The sequence below is a fragment of the Anoplopoma fimbria genome, chromosome 8 (assembly GCF_027596085.1).
Source record: "Anoplopoma fimbria isolate UVic2021 breed Golden Eagle Sablefish chromosome 8, Afim_UVic_2022, whole genome shotgun sequence".
Classification (NCBI taxonomy): Eukaryota; Metazoa; Chordata; class Actinopteri; order Perciformes; family Anoplopomatidae; genus Anoplopoma; species Anoplopoma fimbria.
The window spans coordinates 13,958,632-13,984,739 of NC_072456.1; the positions used below are offsets into that span (position 1 = coordinate 13,958,632).

The 26,108-nt window shown below is 39.5% G+C and overlaps 1 protein-coding gene across 1 annotated transcript in view; it reads right to left on the reverse strand.

Moving 5' to 3' along the window:
• Positions 1-2,938: 2,938 nt before the first annotated feature.
• abca7 (ATP-binding cassette, sub-family A (ABC1), member 7) overlaps positions 2,939-26,108 on the reverse strand; it is a 31,295-nt gene continuing 8,125 nt past the window's right edge. Inside the window, exons 11-50 of the mRNA XM_054603206.1 lie at positions 25,726-25,842; positions 25,206-25,403; positions 24,561-24,766; positions 24,245-24,421; positions 23,675-23,897; positions 22,843-23,064; positions 22,367-22,571; positions 21,689-21,802; positions 20,896-21,067; positions 20,401-20,532; positions 19,955-20,094; positions 19,719-19,856; positions 19,041-19,282; positions 18,768-18,825; positions 18,452-18,654; positions 17,137-17,266; positions 16,979-17,002; positions 16,481-16,626; positions 16,133-16,257; positions 15,837-15,944; positions 15,239-15,431; positions 14,861-14,955; positions 14,205-14,237; positions 13,968-14,073; positions 13,804-13,878; positions 13,529-13,698; positions 13,198-13,375; positions 12,414-12,529; positions 11,991-12,135; positions 11,771-11,894; positions 11,311-11,440; positions 11,065-11,191; positions 10,705-10,767; positions 10,026-10,132; positions 8,782-8,923; positions 8,484-8,618; positions 8,054-8,157; positions 7,708-7,800; positions 6,170-6,419; positions 2,939-5,006 (exon numbers count right to left, since the gene is read on the reverse strand). Coding sequence (XP_054459181.1) covers positions 4,521-5,006; positions 6,170-6,419; positions 7,708-7,800; positions 8,054-8,157; positions 8,484-8,618; positions 8,782-8,923; positions 10,026-10,132; positions 10,705-10,767; positions 11,065-11,191; positions 11,311-11,440; positions 11,771-11,894; positions 11,991-12,135; positions 12,414-12,529; positions 13,198-13,375; positions 13,529-13,698; positions 13,804-13,878; positions 13,968-14,073; positions 14,205-14,237; positions 14,861-14,955; positions 15,239-15,431; positions 15,837-15,944; positions 16,133-16,257; positions 16,481-16,626; positions 16,979-17,002; positions 17,137-17,266; positions 18,452-18,654; positions 18,768-18,825; positions 19,041-19,282; positions 19,719-19,856; positions 19,955-20,094; positions 20,401-20,532; positions 20,896-21,067; positions 21,689-21,802; positions 22,367-22,571; positions 22,843-23,064; positions 23,675-23,897; positions 24,245-24,421; positions 24,561-24,766; positions 25,206-25,403; positions 25,726-25,842 — 5,952 coding nt within the window. The 3' untranslated portion in view covers positions 2,939-4,520. The remainder of the gene's footprint in view (positions 5,007-6,169; positions 6,420-7,707; positions 7,801-8,053; positions 8,158-8,483; positions 8,619-8,781; positions 8,924-10,025; positions 10,133-10,704; positions 10,768-11,064; positions 11,192-11,310; positions 11,441-11,770; positions 11,895-11,990; positions 12,136-12,413; positions 12,530-13,197; positions 13,376-13,528; positions 13,699-13,803; positions 13,879-13,967; positions 14,074-14,204; positions 14,238-14,860; positions 14,956-15,238; positions 15,432-15,836; positions 15,945-16,132; positions 16,258-16,480; positions 16,627-16,978; positions 17,003-17,136; positions 17,267-18,451; positions 18,655-18,767; positions 18,826-19,040; positions 19,283-19,718; positions 19,857-19,954; positions 20,095-20,400; positions 20,533-20,895; positions 21,068-21,688; positions 21,803-22,366; positions 22,572-22,842; positions 23,065-23,674; positions 23,898-24,244; positions 24,422-24,560; positions 24,767-25,205; positions 25,404-25,725; positions 25,843-26,108) is intronic.

A 26,108-nucleotide genomic window follows, 5' to 3' on the forward strand; every position in this document is an offset into this window, starting at 1 on the left:
GAAAAACTTTATCCAGACACTTTTCCGATGATCGTGGGTAAAGTGAAGAAATCAGTTCCCAAGATGAGAACTGTGAAGTCAAAGGAGAAGATCCAATTTGCCACAACAAACAGCAACTCCAGCTCAGCTGAGGTCACAACATGTGAGACATCAGGAAATATAATGAGGCTTTGTGTCAATCTGATGCCTGTTCTGGCTGCAGCCAAGGAGCCTGAGGAGGAAGAGGAGGGTGAAGAGGACAGCTGCACAAGTAGAAAGGAACCAGAAACCAGCCGCAAAAATGGCCCATCTGTCATTAAATCAGTGGAAAAACCACTCGATTCTCTCATTGGATTAAATTCAGACACCAAACAACCACTACGTCCTCGGTGTGTGCTGCCACCTATAACTCAATGTAGACCAGCTCCTCAGTGTTGTGACCGTCAGAAGAGGTGCCACACACCTCTACCTCCCATCAGTTTATCTGAGCAAACAAGCACCATCTCTTCAAACTTTACTATAAAAGGCAGCCGAGGCGATGGGTCAGTTACAGGTCAAGTACCAGACAGCCGGCCCTGGATAGACAATCCTCTGTTCTCTAAAAGTGTGAGTACATTAATGTGATTATTTCTTTATCGCTGTCCTTAATTTAATTGTCCTTAAAATCCTAAGATTAAAACAAAGCTTTGCTCATATAAAAGTGGTTCATTTTCAAATGGAAAGGACTTTAAGGAAGTGAAGATCAGTACCTACCTTTACTGGAAACCAGAAGGACTTGCATCCTCACAAACTGGTTTGGCACAGCTACAGTGGGCCGCGGTGGAGAGGAAATTATTGAGTCACATGGAAGAACACATTAGAAAAGTATAGTTCAAATCAACAAGGCTTTGGGCAACAAAAATAGTTTTTAAAGTCAGAAACATCAGCAGCTTCCTGAAAATGTCACTGGCAATGATCCAGAGACTACACGTATAAATAAACACATATATTACAAATCTTCGTTATTGCTCGTTTAATTTGTTCAGTGAGTTGAAACAGAAGGTAAAGATATCAAAGTCTTGATGCAATGATTTTATGCCTCATTATTTGCAAATGAATGCAAAGCTGATGAGTCCCTAAAGATGTGTTTAAACGTTCGACGGTAAATACCTGAAACGGAAGCATAAAATGTCTGTTTGAGGCTATTTTACCATTTTTCAGATGTCTATGCGCTGTTAGCAGCTCCACCAAAGAAAGATTTCCCCTCATATGTTTCACATGGCTTCATTTCAACAAGTGTTTGAGGCCCAAAAAAGGTACAATCATCCAGTATTTCACAAAAGAAATCAAAGATTACAGAAGACAGAAGTCCAGAAAATAAAAAACTAATTTGATAAGTAGAACTTTGTTTCTTTTCCTTCATGCTGCATGAATCATCTTGTGACTCTAAATAAAGAAGTTCAAACTAGCTCCACCTCGACCAGCCGCAACAGTAAAACACTACTTACACATTGATTCATACATAATAATAAATCAGTCACAGAGGACATTTATTTATACTTTTACTTTTAATACTTTAAGTACATTTTATTAATATTTAAGTTATTGTAATTCCACATTGTGGTATTACTACAACTACAGTAATAGATCTGAGTACTTCTTGCACCACATATAAAAAAAGGCAAAAACTAAAACAGGACAGGAAAATAAAATATATATTTCCCCCTTCAGAACTAAAGTGTCTCCCACTACAGATCTGTCTGACTCTCCTCTCTTTCGTTCTCCGAGCAGAGATCTCCTGAGTTTCGTCTTCCTGACATCTCCTTGTCCAGTCTGGAGGCTCTGCTGCAGACGGTCACACAGAAGCTGGGGAGGAAGAGGAGAGGTGGTGATGAAGGACCGTGGAGACGTGTCCAGTCCGATCATCTCCTCGTGGCTGTTAGTGATCAACGATTGAGAGAGAAGAGCGTCACAGAGAACAGAAACCTGGCCAACATGTATGTTTGGTTGTTTTTGAGTAAATTATTTTATGTTGTTATTTACTTTGCCGTAGTTATGGTACAAAAGGGGAATATAGAAAGTACATCATCAGGGTTACTTCAAGCTATTATTTAGAGAGGTGACTATTGATTGTATTCACATTTAATGGTTTCCAAATGAAGCCATACTTCTAAAATCTTAAAGATTATAACGTTAGATCATTTTTTATAGAATGCTTAGTTTAAGAGAAGTAATGTATCCTAAAGAGCAATTTATACAAATTTCAGTGTCTCATGATGGTCTAAGTTTCTACCTGGCCCCTCCTTAAGTTGTAAAAATGCACTAATAGCCCGAATCCAGAGTTATTTTCCTTCCTCTGTTCATGAGAATGATCCCAAGAATCAAGACAGAAGGCTGGGAGGCGGGTTTAGAGAAAATGCTATTGAGCCTGCCTTATGGGCCATGGAATGCAGAGGATGTCAGAAGATCCTGGTAATATTATACTCGGAAGTCAAACTTTTTTTGCTTCATGCAACACTGAGCAACTTTTATAGGAAAGTTTCAATTGCTCTTTATACATCCATGTTTTATTCCCTGGCAAAACAAATAAACGAACTGCTGAACTCTTGGCAATACAATGTTTAAATCCTAAGATATTAAATATTTTGAATATTAGTAATTATTGAACTCTTACTAGTGTTTACCTTTGTAGATAACAATGTAATCTCTACGTTCGATATTTTTGCATGTGGTTGTGATGTTAATCTAGAAGTTAAATTCTCTTTCTGACTCTTTCCTTTGAACAGTGAAGCAGTAACAGAAACATCAGCGGGTGGATGCAGTGTAAACGGACGGAGGATCACCCCTTCACCTTTATCAGCACCAAAACCATTGCTCATCCTCACTATGACGAAGAAAAACCTTCTGACTTCCAACATGTGGCAGTGACTCATCAAAAACAACAAACTAGACTGACAACATACTTCAGAGTAGGTTTTTTTAAATAATACGTATACAGACACAGTTTTGTTTTCCTTCAAGACAAAACATTCACAACAGACATAAACCCGTTTCTCTTTTTTCTACGCTAGCATATCTTCAGCATACAATGTACATCTTATAGTAGATGCACAGATACATTTATGTTCAAGTAGAACTTTTCAAGCATAATACCTTAAAAGTACATTTAGTAGTACAGACTTTCATTCCAAAATGACACATCAGCCATTGTCTAAATTCATATCATTTCAGTGTTTTCAATAGATTAAACCTTTTAAAGTATTATATATTATATTGTAACAGTTTGCATTTTGGAATGAAACCCTTCTGATTGTATACTCTCTTCTTTATACTTTGTTTGTCTCATGCCTATTACTATTATAACAATCTTTTGAGTATGTAACAGTGCATTACAGTGCAGTAACAACCTGCTTTGGACATTCAGTCAGCTGTGTCATTTTTATGATAAAAGAAATTCAAATTTCAAATTATAAAAATAAAACAACCAATGACCAAAGGCAATGTTGTTGCGTTTGGTGTTTGCAGCTCAGACTGAATGGAACAATTAATTATTGGATCTTTCATAATTTCTTTGATTTAATTTGGAGTGCTGTAGTTTGGCATTATGTAGAAGAATTTGAAGTGACACTATGCAGCTAAAACTGTGTAGAGTCACACCTGTGTGTCCAGGATTTTTCAATAGTTTCAAATTTAGAAAATATTTCAATATCTTGTGATAAATAAATGAGATGTCCAGACCTTTCGAGATCTGTGCAGGAAGTGTGTCAGATTCTTCTACATGTGGCATATAGAATATGTAATTATCTCTGTTTGGATAGTGACATTGTTATCCAATCACACAAAATAAATGAAAAAACTAAACATTTTTGATGGATAAAAGACAAAATTCATTCTTGATTTACAAAAGAATAAAAATTGTAAAGTTCATCATTAAATATAGGTCGAGGTATTTCTCAATGAACTTACAGTAAGAATTCTCTCCACATAAGGAAAACAATCCCTCAAATATTTATAATACATAAACTCATCTGAATTATTACATGTAACACATGTACTTCAGTGTTTGCAACATTTTCTTTTTTTAAAGTGCTTTCTGCAAAATAAAGATACAATTGTGAGAGGTCTATTGATTGACCCCTTAGGAACGCCAACCCTTTTTTTTTTTTTTTTTTTTACATTGAGCCTTGCATAATATTTTTTACAACTTTGGACTTATGAGATTGATACAGAAAGAGAAGACACAGTGTAAGATTTATGAACCCAAATGAAGGGTATAGAGCTGCAGATATGTTAACGGGTGAACAAGGCACCAAAGCCATTTTAGAAAGTACTCACTTTTCCTTCTTCAGAGGAGGCAGAGAGATACATTTATCTCTAAAAGTAACTTTCACAGTCCACCTTTCCAACTCTAACTCCCACCAGCTTTGCCTCCCATGTTGCATATTGAGGTTGCTGTAAGCATTGTAAAACACTCAGATGAACATACAGCGAGTATTAAAAAGCTTTTGACTGAAGTGTGTCCTTTAAACCTGCATCCTCAGCTCGTGATGCACCGGTCCACTTCATAGTGAACTGTCCTCTGTGTTGCCATCCACTATAAAGAGTGCAGAAGGATTTTTACTGGAGCTCCCTGCTCTGTGTTTGGAGCCACTGGATTTACTGGTTTCTCCCAGAACTCCAACGTTACTGCTGTCTGATCCACTGCTCCCACTCCGGCCTCTCCTCTGAGCCTTCTCCTCTCGCTGAGGCATTCTGGTCATTGGAGTGCTGTTGCTTTTCTCTCCGTTAGCTTTGCTTTCTTTGGATTTGACCTTGCCAGCTTTTGGCTTTTTTGATTTACTTTCTTTTGGTTTGCTGTCACATGATTTGTCATGTTGCTCTGGAGTCTTGATTGGTCGAGGGGGTGTGACTGGCGGCGGTGGTTGGATGGTGGGAGTGTTAATCCCGGAGTGCAGTGTAGTGACGTTGGTCTGTACTGTTCTGTTGCCGATGACCACATCTGTGAGGACGTCGTCATCCGTCTGCTCTTTGGCAAAGTTGACAAATACCTACAAACATTAATCCGCTTTAGTGTCACATCAAATTATAATTCCATTTATTTAAATGTGCTTGGTTAGCTATCAAGCTAATGACAGTCAGCTATCCATCACATTCTTGTTGTTGACGCCTAGTAGCATGCATGCAACCTAATGTATCGTCTTCAAGAGTTGAGACTAAATTTCTTTCCTATTCTCTCATTACAGCTATATAATAATAACAATCACATATTGGAAGAAAACTGCTGCCCCATCAATGTAAATGTGTCTGGATCACCTAATTAACACCTTACTTTTCCAAGCTTTATTGTTTCTGCCACTCAGAAATATTATCTGCATTTTTTAAAATCTATGCACTTAATTAAGGTATAACATTAAGATCATTTACAGATCATTTAATGTAAAGAATGATGTCTTTCAATGTTCAATGTATCTGCACCAAAAACATTTGGCTATGTGAATCATAAAATACCAGTCTACAATTTAAACTGTGGCATTACAACATACTATGAATACATTTTAATGAATACAGTGCAGAGTTAATTCATGGAAAACTTAAACCTACTGTGTACGTTTACTACCACAAGACAACTTTACAGTGATTTTCCTCTCTGCTACAATCGGCAACAGCTGTCTGAGCTACAGCCGCTCCCTTTCTAAAAGTATCTTTCTGTTTCGTGGTTTCCCTCTCCACCAAAGTCCCGAAAGCTCTGCCAATTTAACCCGCCACTGCCAAGATTTATCTGCATTTGACGGGTGGTGAGTGCTAATTTCAGAACCTAATCTTGCAACTTGAAATCAAAAGACAATCTACATTTTACAGCTTTGTAATATATTACAGTATCATCAAAATGTTAAAAGAACGTGTCTGGTGATGATATACTATATATATTTAGGTAGTTTAGGGTGGGATTAACATTACCTTTCCTGGCCCTTTTCTCTCGTTATTATTAGCTGTTAACTTTACAAATGCTTGTTAAAAATTCAAATTCATGCCTTTTCCTCCTTCCCTCTAACACTAGCCACAGAGCAAAGCCTGGTGGGAAATATTTGATGCAATGCTCGAGTAAATTAAATTTACAGAACATCCCAGATCAGGACCTTTACACCAGCCACTTTTAAAAATATGAGAAGTTTGAATGGCTCCCATGCTTGCATCATTTATTCATCCTCACCTGGTCCAGGGTGGTCTGTGAAACAGAGAAGTCGATGACGCCCAGCTCCTCGTAGTTGTTGGCCAGCACTTCGAAGACACGAGCCAGGCAGCAGGCGTGTGAGGGCAGCTGATACTGCAGCACGCTCTGGTGGTGCTCCTTCAGCTCGATGCTGGGAAAGGAGCTCTTCATATGGGTGCTGATGGGGCATGAGTCCAGGTCGGATTTGGTGTCCGCCAGGCGGAGGATGATAGTGTAGCCGTCACCAAACCTGGAAGATGAAGGACGAAACAATAGTCAAGATTTTGTATGTAATGTTACAGTTCAAAGGAATTTGATTGAGGGCAGATTTAAAAACAAGAATATGTAACAACAGAGAAAAAGTTAATCTCACGAGAGTCTACAAGATTATAACCAAAAGATTTCCTGCAGAGGTCTTTACAGTAGATCAACAGACTGTATACACAAGAGATTAAACCCACAACTATACATCGTAAAGCTGCATAGTGAAGTACTTTAACGTTGCTGCTATCATGTTCGAAGCATTGGTCTTAAGTGAATAAATAAAGTTTTAAGGCGTGTCAGCCTCATGATATATTCTGTTCCTGAGTAAAAGAATGCAGTCAGGCTACTGTGTGCAGCTAACACTGGCGCTATTAAACCAGTTTAGCGTTGGGATTTTCCATTTTTTAACAAAATGTTCCTGTTATATACAGTATGAATTAAAAACCGGTTAATCTTAAATTCTCCTCGCAAGTACTTTGACAGTTTAATGTAATTCACTGTACAATGGGCCATTTCACTGAAATATGTGTAGGTCTTTAATGTATGGCATATCAAAAAAATTAAATATAACAGGATAATAGATCCAATTTCATATTGCTATATCAATATATGTATCATGTAATTTTCTGGAAAATCTATTGAGAAAATGTTTATGAATAAAATAACCAGGCGGGAATGTCTGTTTCTGACCAATCCAGCTAATTAAATACCAGTTAATTCATAGAACTTCCTCACATTGATGCAAAAATAATCCTATAAAAATCCAATATTACCATAAAACACAACCCTTCTTTCTTATTAAACTGTTAAAGATGTTTCTATTTCCTACCGTTTATATCGTAGTATCCGCCAACTAACAAATCTATGTTGTCTCACAGTATATATTATCATATTGCCACCCATAAATATGACTTTTACTCAAGTGAGCTCATAAATCATAAATCAGACACTAATAAAGATCAGCAATCTCTCAATGTATTTATAAATATGGTTTTAGTTGCACTAATGATGAATTGATGATATGTAAAATGACCCAAACCAGAAATCAAAAATCTGAACTGATCCCCACAAATAGCACGGAGAGGGTCCTTCACAGATCGCTTCACCTCCATCGTTAAAATGAAATTATCAAAAAAACACAGCGTTAATTTGGTAACCGATAAACTGAGGAGGGGTAAAGTTAAGTGGTGTGAGAAGACGTGAGGCATTCATTCATTGGCTGATACATTGTGTTTTGAGTATAACTTGTATTAGACAGAATATAGAGTGCTTACCTGTTCTTCAGGTGTTGTACAGATCCGAGACACTGGAATCGGCCATTCACCATGATGGCCATTCTGGTGCAGAGCGCCTCACATTCCTCCATACTGACCGTACAGACACATGATAAATTCCATTAACACAGATTATACACTATATAATACACACCAGGAGGAAACTCTTAGCCATAAATACAGAATTGATGGAGCAGTAGAAGATTATTGACAGGGTTTTCTTTTTACTGAGTGCTTCATTGAAGGAACAGGAGGTTGTGGGGTCATCCTGCTAATGTGTATTGCCTATTACAGCCTTGTTTCCACTGTTATATGAAAGAATAAATCAGTGTACATCTCCTCTTACCTGTGGGAGGTGAGAACTACAGCTCTTCCTTCTTTGGTGACGCTGAGGATGCAGTTCCACAGAAACCTTTTGGCTTTGGGGTCCATGCCAGTAGTGGGCTCATCCTAACAAGAGTTAAATAAATGAAAGCATCATGGAAACAAGAGTCAGCAGGTAAGTCAAAATACTCATTCATTTTATCAACACATTTTAGGAAAGATTTAAAAATCAGATATTACAATTAAGTTACTGAACAACATCATCTAGTTAAAAATAATGCATGTATGTTTGTGATGTAAGGGTTGCAATTTATACACTATGTGTTTTCTTGATGTTTAGAATGTTATTTATACAGATATTTAATGTGAATTTAGAGATATGTTTCCCATGTTTTAACAGGCAATATTAAGTTTCATCCTCTAAGCGGTTGGTGAACAAGTTTGTTTCTCACCAGGAATATAACAGGAGGAGCCCCGATGAGGGAGATGGCAGTGGAGAGTTTTCTTTTGTTGCCTCCGCTGTAGCCTCCTGCCTCCCGCTCAGCATACTGGGTGAGTCCCAGCTTCTTCACGCCCCACTGCGCCACCTACAGGACATCAGAGAAGGTGCATCACTGTATAACCCTGCACAGTGCAGCTAAATATATCTGTCACTACACATCAATTCTGTCACTGTGTCTCACAGTTTGAGAAATCACATGACTCAACGTCTTAATTTCAGTTTTGAGGGGATCTGCTCCTTTACGTTACCTTGGTGACAGACTCCTCAGGCACTCCCCTCAGGCGGGCGTACAGCTCCAGATGTTCCCGACCTGTCAGCAGGTCGTTGATGGCGTCAAACTGTGGACAGTAACCCATCAGCTGGTGGACTCGCTCCATCTCTGTCTGCACACTGAGAACCACAGAAATATTTTCACCGTACAACCAGAACTAATACTGCTGCTATTAGTAGTACTCCTGCCACAACTGTTGCTATTACTACTAGGGCTACTGCTGCTACTACAACTTAAGTTATTGTGCTGGGACTACTACTATTACTAACCATACTTATACTGCTGATGTTACTATGTTTCTTGGTACTACCACTTAAGTATTTATACGACTATGTAAAGTGAACACCTGCAATGACGGCCTATTACTAGTACTTTATCTACTGTCACTACTAGGACTTCTGATTATTCTACTACTGTGACCACCAGTACGACCAATATCACTACCACTACTACTACTACTACTACTAATACTACCACTATTACAATTATTTCTTCATCTTTTACTGCAGCAACTAATAATAATACTGCTAAAAGTGAACTACTGCTCGTACAAGTGTTGCTTTTACTACTGCAACATTCAGTACTACTACTTCTGCCGTCACTAGTCATTCAACAATAACTACTACAAGTACTAGTACTTCTACTAGTGCTGCTAATAGTACTTCGAACTGGCACACATTCTACTAATTTCCTACTGTGACTGCTACCATTTCTACTATAACAGTTATGTCATCAACTTTGGCTCTGGAGCTTATTTTAAAATGTAGGTATGTTGAAGATATTTAACTGCCAAATAATAGTAGTTTAAACTCAGTAAGTATTTGCTGAAAACTCAATGTTTTCAGTGTCTTAAATTTGCTAACAAAGAAATAAATTCACACTGTTTCTATGTTCCATAATGTTTCATACGGGTTCATTCAGCTTCTCATACAGTACCAGTCAAAAGTTTGGAAGCACCTTCTCATTCAATGGTTTTTCTTTATTTTTATTTTTTTCTACATTGTAGATTAATATTGAAGACATCCAAACTATGAGGGTAAACAAACAAATGCTCAACAAACCAGAATAAGTTTTATATTTTAGATTCTTCAAAGTAGTTGAATGAGAAGGTGTGTCCAAACTTTTGACTGCTACTGTACATATTCCTGTCCTCTTATATCCAGGACACATTCACTTAGTAGGACAAGGCTTTTGTCAAATTTGATGGTGCAGAGTTTGTACCTATGGTCTTTAATGAAAGCCTCTCCACAGGTGATGCCCGTGTCTCCGGTCAGCATGCGAAAGGTGGAGGTCTTCCCTGCTCCGTTCACCCCCAGCAGGCCAAAACACTGTAGGAAACAAACACAACATCAAGTTACAAATATATCTACACACGCAGCAGCTGTAGTGAGAAGCTGGGACCATTCCATTGAAACTATGTCAACTTTTTTATTCAACACTTAGCTGAGATATAACTCTCTGTTTCACTCTACATTAGCAGCAGCCGAAACTACTGTAGTAGTTTAAGTACCAGTAATAGCTGTGGTTGTTTCTGTAAAAGCAGCTGTGGCGGAAGAACATTTCTAGTAATAGGCAGAGAAGTAGCAATATTAGTGGAAGAAGCAGCAGCAGTATTTTATAGAAGCAGAAGTATAATTTTCATTACAACAATAGAACAGCAGCAGGAGCAGCAATACTAACAGTAGTAACAGTATTTTAAGCAGCAGCAGTGATAAAATAATCTCTGGGACATTATATCTAAAATCACCTCTTATTGGACATAATGACTGTATCTACAGCAGAAAGACATGGCTGACAAACACAGTGCTGATTAGAACAAAAGTCGGACAATGTTTGTGTGTGTGTTTTCTTATTGTACTATGATGTTATTAGTGCTTCTTTTGGTGTATATATCTCTCACCTCTCCACGAGGAATCCCAAGGCAGAGACGATCCACCGCCGGCTTCCTGCCTGATTTATAGACCTGCAAAACAAAGAGTCCTTTGTTTTACCATCAACCAGAAATTCACAACAATGCCGTCTCAGAAAGAAGTTTGCCAGTGTAGGAAGAAAAAAATGTTGCATGATGGCAGACTACAATTCGAACATGATATACAAATGGAGCTCTTCAGAACACAACTTGAAACAGTAGTTTAAATGTTTTGTATGGGTTATGCTTGATGTCAACTGAGTGCAGACGCTTCACTCTGTGATTCAGCCACAGGAGTTAACAACGTAAACAGTGAAAAGTTTTATTTTCTAGGCTGAATGCTGGTTGTACCTTGCTCAGGTCTATCATGGAGAGGATGTCTGATTGGGCTTTGCCACTTTTGACCCTCTCTCTCTCCTTGTTGACGTCCTCATCCTCTGGACCAAGCGGAGGCAACTCAGGCTCGCCCCACCACGACCTGAATGGGGAGGTACAAGATCACTCTGTATCACTTTCATACAAATGCTGCAGATCGGTTTCCAAACAAAAGATCTGTCTGCGTTTTACTAAAATATTATAGGGTTGTTTTGAACTTACCTGTTGCGAATGAAGAACTTGTACTGTAGCAGTATGGTGAAGATAAAGAAGATAACACCTTCAACTGCCATCGCAAACAGGTTCTTCCCTACAGTGTCCCACTGAAGAGGGTTCAGTGTCTGCTTCGTGCCTGGAGGAGGAGAAATACAGGCCAAGACAATATTTACATAAATGTATCTTTATATATCGTACATTATGTGTGTTTGCAGTTTAGGTTAAAGGTATGCACGCAATAATGCCCCCTAGGATAGTTACAAAAGTCTTCCTCATACATAAAAGGGTCAAACAAAACAACAATAGATCATTTTATGTATATTCAAACTACAGTGCACAATCACCACAACAATGAGCAAAAAGCATCAAAAGCAGAGAAGTCTAAAGTGTCTTGGGTTAAAATAACTTTCAGCTTTGAAATACTGAATAGACTTAGATATGTATTTAGAGGTGGACATATCGGTACCCAGTCTCGCGAAAGCGTCTGCCATGGCCTGGTTTTTGGCCATGTCAATGAGTCCTCGTCCCAGGCAGAAATGAGGGAAGATGAGAAACACCTTCTTCAGGATCCTGTTCACCTCGTTCAGATGCTGAAAAAGAAGTCCCATAAATTGTGGTTAAAAGAACACGAAAAGTTTATATTTTTTTCTGGCCGCACTGCCCGTGCAGACTGGTGCGCTTTGTACCTCGTCAACAAACAGCTCCAGTACAAAGGTGGCAATGCTGCCGTTGATTCCGATGAAGAGGTTGATAGAGGTCAGGACTACATAGGCTGTGCTCGGGACGCTGAACACAAAAGACGCTGGGTACATCAGAGGGGTGATGGACCACCTAAAAAGGAATCAAGATTCAAGCTCATTATGTCTCAAGTACTCAGAAAGTTCTCCATACCAATCAAGTTCAACATGCTGGTAAGAATGCTCTTTGGGGATGATTGAGAAAATTAGATTAACTTTGAGACAAATAGATCTAAGGAAAACAGTTTATCCTTGAGCACTGAAAGAGACACGAGTCACTCTGATCATTCAGTCCAGTCAGATTTGATGAAGCATGATTTTAGAAGTGTAGCAGCGAGGACAGAAGTCAGTGGAGGCCGAGCCTGAACGTACCCGTAGAGCAGGAGGAGCAGGACGAGAGCAGGCAGGTTGGTCTCTGAGACGTACGACTGCTGCTGGAAACAGATGAAGATCAGCACCACCATGGTGGCCGGGACTGTGTAGTTCAACTGACAAGATGACAAGATGACATTTTAGAAAAAGAGAAAGTCTTTCTTTTATCCTGTGAATATTATTTTGCATTGAGAATCATCTAATGCAGATTATTGATTGGAGAACTAAAGTGAGCTTTTTTACACAACGAGGCAAGATGATGTTGAATTTCGTTACAACAAATTTTGAGCCAGGTTAAACTTTTTAGACGGAGCATTCTGCATTGGCACTTGTGCTGTTGAACAACAGTGCCATCATTGAAATGAATGAGGTGGCTGCATTTTTCAGTTCTGTTGTGTATCTGAACACAGCCTTAGCTGTACAAAGCAGAATTTAAATTGAGTATGTCATGTAATTATATGGGTTTATTACTTTTCCAGATTTGTATTACTTCTATTTTGAGAGTAAAATAATATGATCTGAATACAAGATTGTGGAAAGGTTTGTTCTGTTGTAGAACAAACTCTAGCTCATGTCAACCTCAACTGGCAAACTGTAGTAATTAAAACATTACTGACACAATTAATCCATTCACGTAAGTATTGACCTCTCCTCTGCTATAAGAGAAAATCCCACCAAATATGATCAAAAATTACTTAACGTAATTGCAGATTGAGATTGCTGTCACATTGTGAAAACCTCACAAATCAACAAGGAAAATGACTCCTTTCTGTTGAGCACTGACCATGTCCCAGGTGAAGTTGGCCAGCCAGTAAAGGATCGGTTTTACCCCGCTGACAAACTGAAGGTGTTTGGCTTTGCTGACTCGCTCCTCAATCAGAAAAAGGATAAAGCTGGCCGGCACAAAGGACATGGCAAAGATCACGCAGATGGAAACCAGAACATCTACTGATGTGGTCATCCTGAAAGAGAACCAGGAAAAAAAGTCAGGCACAGAAAAACACATATCAACATACACAATACAGATACACACATATAAATTGGGGGTAATATAACAGTCAAAGAAATCAAATCCACCAACATCAACTCTTAAAACCCCACAGCAGTGAACTAACATGGCTATTTCTGTGAGTTGTTCCTTGGTGAGGTTGAGCGGGTGGTTGTAGGCAGTGATGCCGTGTCTTTTCCTCTCTGGACCTGGTGGCAGACTCGCTCTCAGCAGGCCGTTGTTCATCACGTTCACAAAAGACACCATGGCATGCCACCCTTTGTTATTGTACCACACCTGAGTACATCAACGAGAGAAACGCTTTTAAGTGCTAGATTCTTCCTTGAAAGACAGGCCACAGAAAATGAGAAGGGAAGACAGATAAACAGACACACAATTTACCTTGACATTGTTTTGACTGTTCAGTCCTCCTAGAAAATCCGGCAGTCTGTTTAGCAGATGATCTAGCGAGCTGTTCTGTGATGAATCGAAGAACATCAGAAAACATTGAGAACATTTAGGAAAACAGCAGATTCAGTTAAACATGCTTCAAACCTTGTTTATACCTGCTGAACTCCATAACGAGTCCTGATCGCCACGATCGAGTCTTGGACGTGGTGGACCTGAGATAAAGTCTGAGTGGAGCTGCCCCCGAGAGAGAAACCTCCGTATCTGTTAGTAAAAAAAAATGTTTTTTGTCAGTCCTTCAGAAGAATCATGTTTAAGCAAGTCTACAAGCCACTATGGCTATAAGTACTGGAGATATTGTATCGTCAAAATAAAGTTTTAAACCAGCAGCTTACCGGAACTCATTCACCCACTTCTTGGTTTTTAGGCTGTTAATGACACAGAGGGAAAAGAGTGAATGTGTGAAGTATATTCTTTAAAGGAAACACAAAAAGGGAAATCAGTGTTCTAACAACAGAGTCCTTACATATTCAATATATGTTGGCATTCACTCTGAATTTTTTTTTTTTTTTTTTTAAGAAGCATTAATGTATTTCCATTCTTATATCTCAATCATCAGACTAGATTTTGGGGACAATATTTGTTTCACATGATGGTCTAAATGCTCTTTATATTTCATGTTGTCTCCTAAAAATAAATCAGCTATTGACAGCTTCAATATAAAACAGAAAGGAGGAGAGTCATATTGTATGTAGGCTACAAATAAAGATAAAACAATGAAAGGATCAGATATTTTTGAATATTCTGAGGAATTTTGTTATTTAGGGTGGAACTAATACAATTTACCAAATAAAATTGGGTCTTGATCACAGACAACAAAGATGGATGCTACAGTGTTTTTAAAGCTCAAGTTCCAAGGAAAAGCAATTATGATGTATTTAAGACCCCTTAAATGTATCAACAGTTTTCTTCATAAAAAAAAAAAAACCTAAACTTGTGAAAAGAATAACAAAATTAAATGATACCAAATAGTAATGTCTTATTATGTTACCTTTTCTTGAGGATCTGAGGGTAGGTTTTCACCAGGTAATCAGAGATGTTAAAACTTGTCAGATTTTGGAGGATGTCTCCAGTCAGCCTCTTAGTCTAAAATAAAAAAAATAAAATAAATAAGAGCCAGACAAAGACACACTACAGTATATTTCCCCCACACGATACCATGCACAAGCAAACATTTAATGAGAATGTTACAAGGTTCCAGATAATATTTTCTGTGTTTTGGCTTTAAATTTCCAATTTACTTAAATATAAAATTGTCCTGGTATATATGCCTTTAATTGGCTTAATTTTAAATGAACTGAGATCAAAGTCAAATCAATCAACACTGCATTATGCTAATAATTCGGTCTGGCCCTGACATCGCACTGACCTGTGGAGGCGGCATTCCACCGGCACCCTGCGGGCAGTCGGGGAGCATCCGGCGTACGTCCTCTGTGCTGCACTTACAATCAGGAGACGGTTTGTCTTTGCTCCAGTTGCCTCTGCTAAACATTTGCCAGGTGGAGTAGGAGACCTGCGGCCGCATGAACGTCACACCCTGCTCGCCTTCACACTGAGGACTCCTGCAGGGAGAACAGGGAATGAACATTCAGTAAAGGTTTGTGGTTTATGCATTGAAATGTTGCCTGAATGTCTGGTATTAAAGATAAAGTAGATCAAACGACCACACACAAATTTAAGGTAAACAGATTTCCCCAAAGCCAGACATTTTTTGTTTACAGAGATTAAGTTTAAAACGGATGTTGCGATTTCTATTGAGTGCCAGTAGAGGTTTTAGGTTACTTAATACACCCATCAAAAGACCAAACTTCCAGGTGCATCATTTTTACTTTAACCCATTAATCTTTATGTAAGGAAGGTATGAAATTGTTTTAATAACTGGCTGTTTCATCTATCATTTGTAGAAGACTGATTTTTTTGCTGTCAATCACATTTTCTTTGTACTATGTTTACAGGGCTTCTCTTACGTGCTGTTGTCTTCCTCCTCTTTCTCCATGCACTTGGTACCAAAACCTGGCTGGTCCAGCAGAGCTTCCAGCAGGTTCTCCATTGCCGGGTTCCCAGGTGCGTCATTGCTATAAATATTAAACCAGCGGCAGGGATGCTTGTCAAATCAACAATAACAAGCCATCAAGTAAAAAGCATGAGCAGTTTTTTCACAAGAGTAGACAAAACCAATTGACCAATTCACGGCTAAAGAAATCAATTAAAAATATTTTCTGCGCTGACTTAGGTGATGGTGTACGTTTGGGTGGAGGCCTACCTGAAGAAGGTGTACTGTTGTCCGTACATCCAGGGCTGCAGCTGCAGGGCGGGATACTTCCCAAACGGCGGTACGATGAGGCTGAAGAGCAGCGCGACCAGCACGAACACAGCAGGCAGAACAATCTGAAGCACAAATCAACCTTCAGCTAAAAAAAACTTCTCAAATCCAATTTACAGAGAGATTGTCTCATTCTAAATAATGACTTACAGCCATTAACACCATAAAATAAAACGCTGACTATTTTTTGTTAACAAAGCCCCTAACAATTAGTCACCTAACTACCGGGTAGGGGACAGCGTTTGTTTTGTGTGCTCTCAAACAGCGGCTGTGTATATTTGTCATCACCTGAGCGAAGAAGCCTCTGCGGCTCCTTCGAGCATAAAGCCAGCGTTTGATGAAGAGAGCCCTCAGCTGCTGCCAGGTCAGCCACCAGCCGGTGAGAGGTATCCCACCTCGGCCATCTCCACTCAGCAGGTCCGTCTCCTGAGGTTCTGCAAGCAGGAAAAGCACAGAGTGAGAACACACCAATATATTGGGCTGATAAACACACAGACTTCTGTCAGTGCTGTCGACCTTTGATACGATGGAGACTCTTGTGAGATCAGAGCCACAGAAACTAGAGTAGAAACATGACAACGAAATATGTGGAATTGAAATTTAAAGTTATTGGAAACAAGCAAATTCCGTGCAAAAATGTTGGTGTGCATGTCAGCTTTCATCAGTTAAAGGTAGAGAGTGAGGAAAAACGCAATGTATTTAATCTGGGGGGAAAATAAAAATATCTATATAGAAATATAGATAGAATATATCTATATATATCAGTACAGGATGATCTGAAGGTACCTTGTTTCCGAAGCCTTTTCCTTCCTGGCAGCATTACGGCAACAAACAATTACAGTTGGAGATGAAACAGCAGACTGGATGAAGGTGTACCAGACTGTACATGGAAACACTGTGTGGCATGCTCACAAATCCATGTGTCTGCAAGAGTTTGTGCATACCTGTCTCTGGTTCCTCAACATGTTGTCCCTCAGCCCTCTGCCCAGCTGACGGCTGCTGCCTGCTGGGAGATCCGGCCTGCAGCTCTGGTTCAGCATCCACGCCAGTTTCGTCTGCCACTCGCAAAAAGATCTGGAAATGAACAGAATGAACATGATAAAAAAATGAAACTCCTGCTTACAAACACAACAAGATGCTCTTTCAGTGGGTAATTATGTTTGATTATAAGTTTATTTTAGTTGTGACAACATGGTAAATCTAAAAGGTCTCAATGGACACATTCTGCAGCCCAAGATGGCTGGATTTTGAATGACAACTCTCACCTGATGCAGTTTTATATTCTCATTGAGAAATACATTTTAGGTTGTTTAAGCTTCTACTGGTTTTCTTGCCAGGTATGAAAACAAAATATTTAAATTTTTTCAATAAAGAACTGATTTGAAAGTTATCTTCAGGCCTGTAAAGTTGAAGCTGCAGACAGCAGGTGGCAGTAAAAAAAGCATCAAGCAGCTTGACAGAGGTCAGCGTAGCAGAGGGTGAGCGCCTAATAACTCTAGAGTAAACTTATCAGACCCCGCTATCAGTGCTAATCTGATGCTAAAGTTAAACCCATTAAGACCGTGGCTGCTCCACAAATATCCAGCCCTTCTGATAAGGCATGGTTAAGCTCCCTCATGCACACACGCACACTTACACACATAAAACCGGATAAGGTTAGTAGGAAAGTGTGTCACAGCAACACAGGCGGATTGTTGTGTTATTTGATGCTTAAGTTGGACTCAAGAACTGCCAACTGCCACCAGCAGTACGTTTCAGTTGAACATTCTGTTGCCAGTAGCAACCGCTGCTGACAGAGTTCTATTGCAGTCATTGTTACATCTAGATTTGTCAGATTTGTGATCTTTAATCTACTCATCAAATGCCATTGTTTGGGTATTATCAGTATGCTAATGTTGTTTTTCTGTGAACGGTTTACTGCTAAACAAGCTAGTTACTATTACTACAGTTGCTGTCTGATGCTAAGGTGTTGCTTGATGTATATCTTATTCACTCATTCTACTTTTACTCTTAGGGACAATTTAATTAAATTACCATTTAGTCTAGATTTGTGTTAATCCAGTTTTCTTGTTATTCTACTCAAACCCTTTGACTTACTGTATACATAGAAAATCTCAAAACTAAGGTGCCAATACAATCATTGGCACTCACTAAGTCGTTTACTGTATGTTGGTGGGTTAATAAAAATAAAAAAATTAGAAAGCTGAATGATCAAATAGCTTATTTATGTATCCATCAAAAACAATGTAAATGTCTCACCTCTTCCAGTGTGCTGTCTGACAGACCGTAGCTGCTGATGCCCAGCTCCGTCAGCCTCTGATCCAGTTCAGTCAGGAAGACGCCCAGGCTGCTGTCCTTGGCTGCCGTCTGCGGCAAGTTGACCACCGCCTCGCGCCCCGACTCCTCCACCAGCCTCGCACCCGGGATGTGTTGCTGTGCCAGGGAGAGCAACGCCGCCCAGTCTGCAGTGTAGACAATGATAAGACAAAAAATTAGTAAGACTTTAGCACTGCATTTAACAAACTTTGTACCACCTCAGTTAAGTGTAGAGGCCATACAGCAGTGAAACACTCACATGAGCCACTCTCCTCACTTCCCAGGCCGGTGTCTTCACTCATGGACGACTCACTGTCCTGAAACACAAATATGAGTTTACCTTACTTTGGTATTTCTGCAAGTCTTGCCTTGTTGTAATCACCCCATATAAGTTACTGAAATTATTTTTCCATAATACCTTCTGATTTTATGAATGGAAATTTGGAGAACGCATGTAACAGCGTAAATGTAAAGCATGCAAATGTTAACTTTTTCAGAATAATTTAAGTTGAAAGAAAAAAAAAAAACAGACCTTGAGAGTAGGCAGCTTGTTGTTGCTGATGCTGGTGCTTGTGCAGATACTGGTGCTGCTGGGAGTGCTGGTGTCCAGTCCCTCTCTTTTCACCACAGTGAGGTAGTAGCCAGATCCAAGGCAGGATTTCAGGAAGAGCGGTGAGCCACAGCAACACAGCTTCCCCTGGGAGATGATGGCGATCCGGTCACCTAGCAACTCTGCCTCGTCCATGTAGTGGGTGGACAGGATGATGGTCCGGTCTGATGGAGAAAGACACAACAGAAACATATTGACTATTTCTTTCACTTGTCATCTGTATCTTTTACAGGTCTTTCATGTTGGTCTTGGATATTGCTTGTAATTTTTTTCCAGTTTAGGGGGGTTATTTCCTGCCAGTTTCTAGATCATAGCCATCTCCTAAAAGAAAAGTACACCCAGGTTTTACAGCAAGGTTGCAACAGAAAGTCTAGGCAAAGTATTCTCTACTTAAACCCACTCTTTGGTGATTATATAGACGTTCAATTCAAGTTAAGACAACTCAAGCTATAAGCTTGTCACTCCAGACCACATTGCTGGTTTGACAGTTCAGGCTGACATTGCTTTCTGGCCTTCTTGGCTTGTGGCCCTTTAAAATGTGGTTTCCTCGCACCCCCAAAAATCAGAAAAACAATGAGATGCACAGATCCTATCCTTCACCTTTGCGATATTTGAGCAGTAGATCCCAGATCCCTCTGCGCGAGTATGGATCAACCCCGGCTGTGGGTTCGTCCAGAACAACCACCTTAGAGCCTCCAACAAACGCTATTGCCACAGACAGCTTCCTCTGCATGCCACCTGACAGAGAAACAGAGGGAGGGGTTTTAATTTTGAAAAAAAAGACAAAGTTGACTTCCCGCTCTACAAAACATATAAAATCAAACTAGCAAGTTTACCAGAGAGGTTTTTGGTCTGTTCATGTCGTTTATGCACCAGGCCGACATCTTCCAGCAGAGTGTCCAGCTCAGCTTTCACCTCTGCATCAGACAAACCCTTCAGCGACCCATAAAACCACACATGCTCCTCCACTGTTAGTCTGAGAGAGAGAGATAGACACAGAGAGGAAATGTGAACAGTGCTCCAGGCATACCAGATAATCTAACGTTTTCAGAACAATCTTTTATTTCAGAGTAATACGACTGATTTCATAAAATTGGTTATCACTTCTAATAAAATGAATATTGAAAACTCTCATAAGAAATTTGTTGTATGAATTCTAAAGGTGGAATTTCTGTAATCTATCAAACTTAACCATATTAAGTCAAAAAAACAAAGAGCGATGACAGCTTGTTACTAGTTTTAAGCGACAGAACGTAGCAGACGTTGGAAAGACAAGTCTTACATGTCAAACAGGACGTTGTGTTGTGGACAAACTCCCAGTGTCCTCCGGATGATGTCCATGTCATGACGGATGTCCAGCCCCTTAATGTACACGGTGCCCGAGGTTGGTGGAAACAGGCCAGTCAGGACAGATCTGACAAACATCAGACACATTAGATTAAATACTTTGTTGAAGCACAACTTCCACTTTAAATTAGATACAAATCTGTTATCTTTTACAGACTTTTCATGTGACCATATGTTTGCTGAAGCTGGCATAGTTTCTAAATCCACTCACTATTTATTAACCTTTATAAACCCAAAACATTACAATAAATTAAGAGACAAAATGCAAACATCAAGACATCACATCCCCTGACATTTTACTCAACCAAAGTGATCCATTCTGCATCAAATCCTTGTTAAAATTAAACTCTAAACAGCCATCAGACAGCAAATGATAGAACACATAAGTGCCTATTTTGATCGTCTTTCACTCATCGGGCCTGCTCCTTACATGGTGGTGGTTTTGCCGGCTCCATTGTGGCCGAGGAAAGAGGTGATCTGCCCCTCGTAGAACTTCAGGTTGAGGTGATTCACGGCCAGTTTGGCTCCCTTCTTGTATATTTTCACCAGGTTTCTGATGCTCACACCCAGGATCAGGTCAGTGGGTTCTGGTTCAATGTGATCTGATGACAGGAAAGAATTGTATGTATTTAGAACAGAGAATGTACCGTTAAATATATATAAAAGTGAGGGAGTTACAATGGCTTATTACCTAATGTTAGTTCTACTCTAATAGAGATTTATAATTAAAAATAAAAGTGTAGTATGTGAGCAGAAGTCATCAGCCAAAAGGTCACCATAGGTTTTTACAAGCCTAGGACATAACACCAACTACACTACAGGACACAAGTCCAAAATGAAAGGGATTATGGATTTTACAGGCCAGACACAGCTACACAGACAACAGAAACAATGTGAAGTCTAGACTGATGATCGCTCTCAGCTTCAGACGCTTGTACTCTTAACCCTTGTCGTTAATGGGCTTATTGTCTCAGCTCGTTCACTTGACTTTTAGTTTATTGGCTTAAACATAAAAAGAAACAACCAGCATAGACTTTAAACTGGTATTAATATCTGTCCAATAAACAAGGTACTTATCAGTAATATGACTTCTATTTACAAACTGATGGCCTGTAAAAATACTTTTCCAGAAAGCCCAGTGTAGCCATGATTTTACCTTTAGATGCTGTGACACAAAAAACAGAATCAGCTGCTGATGTGCAGCAGCTTCGAGAGCTTTGTACCTTCATCCTGTTCTGTAGGTGCGGGAGGGATCGGCATGCCTGCCTCCAGGGGAATTCCACCCCAGTAGTTGAGCTGGAAGATGAAGTACCAGGGCCTGGGGATCCCATATTCACCTGTTGTAAAACACACACACACATATTCACAAATTTAGTCAAGATTATAATTTTATAACTGCATTTTGATGAAAGAACTAGTTAAACCAGTGTCACTTAAATACTAAGTACATGTTTATGCTAACCTACAGATATATTGGCCAATACAACATCGAAAACAAAATATTCAGGGGAATTATCAAAAAAGCCATGGCAGAAATAAAAAAAAAAATCTAATATTTAAGAAAAAAGAATACTATTACTAATATTTAATTTTACATTTTTAACAAGATAAAAAACAACTGACCACATTAAAACAGTTGCTTTTACATCTTAAGTAGCTTTTTCGCTAAATTAAATGAAGTCTTCAAACTAGGATCTCTTGTCCTGACTAAAACTAAAAAACAAGTCTAACACAATTATAAAAGTTTTTAGTTTGCTTGTTTGTCAGAGGCAGGATAATGTGGTCAGCCTACATTCACATAAGCTATTAACCCTAACCTATTTATTGTAACTCAACACATAACAAATGACACGCTATTCTCCCTAACTGTCTTTGCACAGATATAGTTCCAATCATCGTACCAGGAAACACTGCTTCGATGTACCAGGCCACAGTAGCGTAGATGAAGGCGTCCACATAAAGCATCCATATAGAGGTACTAAAGCTGTATGAGTCTCCTTCCATAGGACTGGAGTTGAGGTTGTACCACTGGATGCCCACGCCTTGCTCTTCATATTGAGAGAAATACTCACAGCCGAAGCCAAAGGCAACAGGAGAAAGGAAACTCTGAGAAAAGAAGATCAAAGTATTTTCAATCTTGGCACAAGGACACTTGACTAAATGCTGCGATACTTATTGGTATTGAAGCAGAGTTACATTTAATGAATTAGATACATTGAATGTAATGGTTAATTTTCCAATTCAATCAGTACATTAAGTCTTGCTATTATGCTTAAAAAACAACTATAAGTAATCATACATTTTTGTACAACTAGAACTAATTTCTTTAAACTGTGGGGAGAAACTTTCCGATTGGACAAATCAATATTTTACTCACAGCTAGGACTCTGTAGGTGGTGTTGAGGCGGTCTCTCCAAGCTACACACAGTACATATGGCAGGTAAAGCCCGAAGTAGATCAGCCCTCCACATGCAGCAGCCAGGTTGGCTTTAGAGAAGAATGTACTGATGAGAAAACACTGCATGATGGTGGCAGTGGCAAACGCCGTCAGGAAGAAAAACACAACAGTTGGGTCGCTGTATGGCAGGATGTCCCCCCACTGGAAATAAAACAAACTAGAATTACAGCCTTGCAGTTGTATGCCTCCAACAACCCGTCATGTTGCAGTATACATTCATATCTATCCAAAATGTCATCACTTCATCCTTTTATCCTTTTACACATATGAGAGAAATTGTTATTATTAGCATATGAATTAGAGTTAAAGCCCAAAACATGTTTAGTGATGTCACAGTGACCTTTGACCACCAAGCTCTAATCAATTCAACTTTGAAAGCAAGTGGACGTTTGTGCAAAATTTGAAGAAATCCTCTCAAGGTGTTCCTAAGATATTGTGTTCACGAGAATGGACTAGACGAATGTACGGAAGAATAACAAGAAGTAAGAAGGTGAAACAGTGACAATGGAAAAAAATGTTTCAGATAAAGGAAAGCTTTACAGTAAACGTCAAATATGCGATAAAACGACTGAACACATGATTACTTTACACTTTACTTTCAGTCCTCTCATTACATCTAGAAATCTGACCACAGACTATTCATCATTTTTATTTACAGCTTTACATTTTCTTTCCTGATCATGTGCAGCAAGCTATTTATATATATAAAAATATATATTTATATATTGTGTGGAGTGAGTGGTCATCTTGCCTTGAGCAGAGCAATCAGGAGCCCTGCAGAGACCAGGAAAGGAACGATGCTGCTGATGAACCAGCTGAGCCACAGCGTTCCCGTTCCCAGACCCATAATCCTCATGGTTTCCTTCAGCCTCGCCTCCTTCTCATACACCACGCCTTTGATGATCATGGCCACCGAGTAGATCCAGGCCAGTGTCATGAAGAGTGGCAGAGAGCGGTTCAGCACTCGGATGAAACTGTTATAATGGTAAACAAAATAGAAATTCAAATGCTAAAGCAAAGTAATAATGTAGCTGTAGTTAAAAGCAGAAGGTAGTTAAAAGTTATTCAAAATCTGGGACAATTTTTAGATGTTAAAATACTTGATTCCTGTTCCACAATAGGAGAAAATTGAGGAATGGAGGCTTTCAAAGAGTGACTCTCTCCCTTTAACAGCTACCGTTAAGGTAAGAAAGGCACTGAACGTCTGCTGCTCCAGACAAGCTGCTTATATTATGGCTGTGCTGGTCTGGTCCCAGCGTTAACATGTGGAACTGTGTGCAAAGTTTCTTAAAACATTAGTTAACAACAGCATGCGACTCACACATCATCCACATAGCAGGGGTAGGGCATCTGCTGGATGTAGATGCCGGTTGTTTGTTGAACTCCGGTCAGCATGCGGCTCACTGCTCTCTCCACCAGGTCCTGAACGTACACAAAGCCACCCCAAATGTAGCGCATATCATTAAATGGGTCGGCTGCTGGACCAGGATCCCAAAATCTGAAGAAAAAACACCAAAAATATGTTTTTGTCACATGAAACCAAAACAGTTTACTTGCACTCCAATGAAAAAGTTCTATATAAGTAATGTAAAAGAACAAAACTATAAACAAATTATGTTTTGGTTCTTCCTCAGTACCTGTCCTTGATTTTGTTGGTCCGGGTCACATCATCAATGTCCATTCGGATTTTGTAGGTGACGTGGGGCGGCAGGTCAGAGGACGAGGAGTTGGGCAGCAGGAAAACCACACCCGCCCAAAACTCCCTGTCCTCCAGTAGCTCCAAAGCCCTGTCAATCATCTGACCCTCCGTCTCCAACCCCTCCAGCTTGTTCAGAGAGAAACACTGCAGAGGATAATAGGAACGACAAAAGATAAGGATGATAAACAAAATGGAAGAGAAGATGAAGTTTAACTTTATTCACTATTTACTACTTTACTATTTTCCCATCCAAAAATGTTATCCCTGTCTGAAAACAATAAACAATAAAAAGGAACAAAACCAGTAGAGATGTGACATCCCAGTCACTATGAAACAGGTAAATGGTCAGACCATATTTGGCCGCATTAGCGCTATAGTCAGCATACTATAATTTATTAGAATGGTAATTGTAGTTCAATTAATGTATTATAAAGATTTATATTCTGCTTGATATTCTGTCGAACATGATTTGTTCTTTTCTTTTATCTCTTCTGACAATATTCTCAGATTGAGGCTAGAATTCTGTAATGGAAAGTTTGGAGAGCAGCATGAAGAGAAAACGAGAACGCCAAAGGATGAGAACCTCAGTGACTTGTGCCAGCGTGGTGATGGTGTGGTTGAGGTTGTTGTAGATGTCCAGCCAGGTAGGCGGCGCTCCGGGCTTCCTTGGGGCATCTGGCGAGGGTGTGGACAGAAAACGTGCGATTCGTGAGGCCGTCCAGGATGTGTTCTCTAGGCGCAGGTTGACCAGTACGGCAACCTCTGGCCGCCTCAGCAAATCCTGTGACACACACACAGTTTTCTATTCAAGACTTTGGGGACATTACATTGACTCGCATTCATTACCTGGAGAACACTAACAGCCTAATCCTAATCATTACACTAACTTTTACTTAATCTGACCTTTCCCTAACCTTAAACCAAGTCTTCGCCCTAAAATGTAATGATTTACTTGCATTTTGTCCCCAAAGGAATGCAAGTCCCTCCAATCTGACCGTGTAATCCCATTTATGCCAAAACACACACATTATATGAAAAATATATTTTTAGCATCTCAGAACACTCATCCTTGCTGAAGAGAGATAGCAGTTAGTAAATCAGACCTGCAGCAGCTGAATCTCCACACTGCTCTCCATGTAATTCTTGATTTGGGGTCCCACCTCCATCCAGGCTGCATTCAGCTCCTGAAGGATCCGCATGTCCTCGAAAGTCTTGTTGACCTTAAACAGACACATATAGTAGTTAGCTTAGATGGACATCTCAGAACAAGGGCATTTTAAATGTTGTAAGTAATACACTTAGTAGCCTAATGCGCCTGCCTATACCTCGTGCTATTCATTGCTTTTAGCAAGAATTGCTTTTAATGCCAATTAGGCATGTTTAAGTTACATAAAGTGAAAGAACAGAGACATATCTTCCACTTAAGTAGATTTTGTCAATGGTAAAAATATAAACATTTTCAGCAAACAGCAAAAGGACTTGTTGG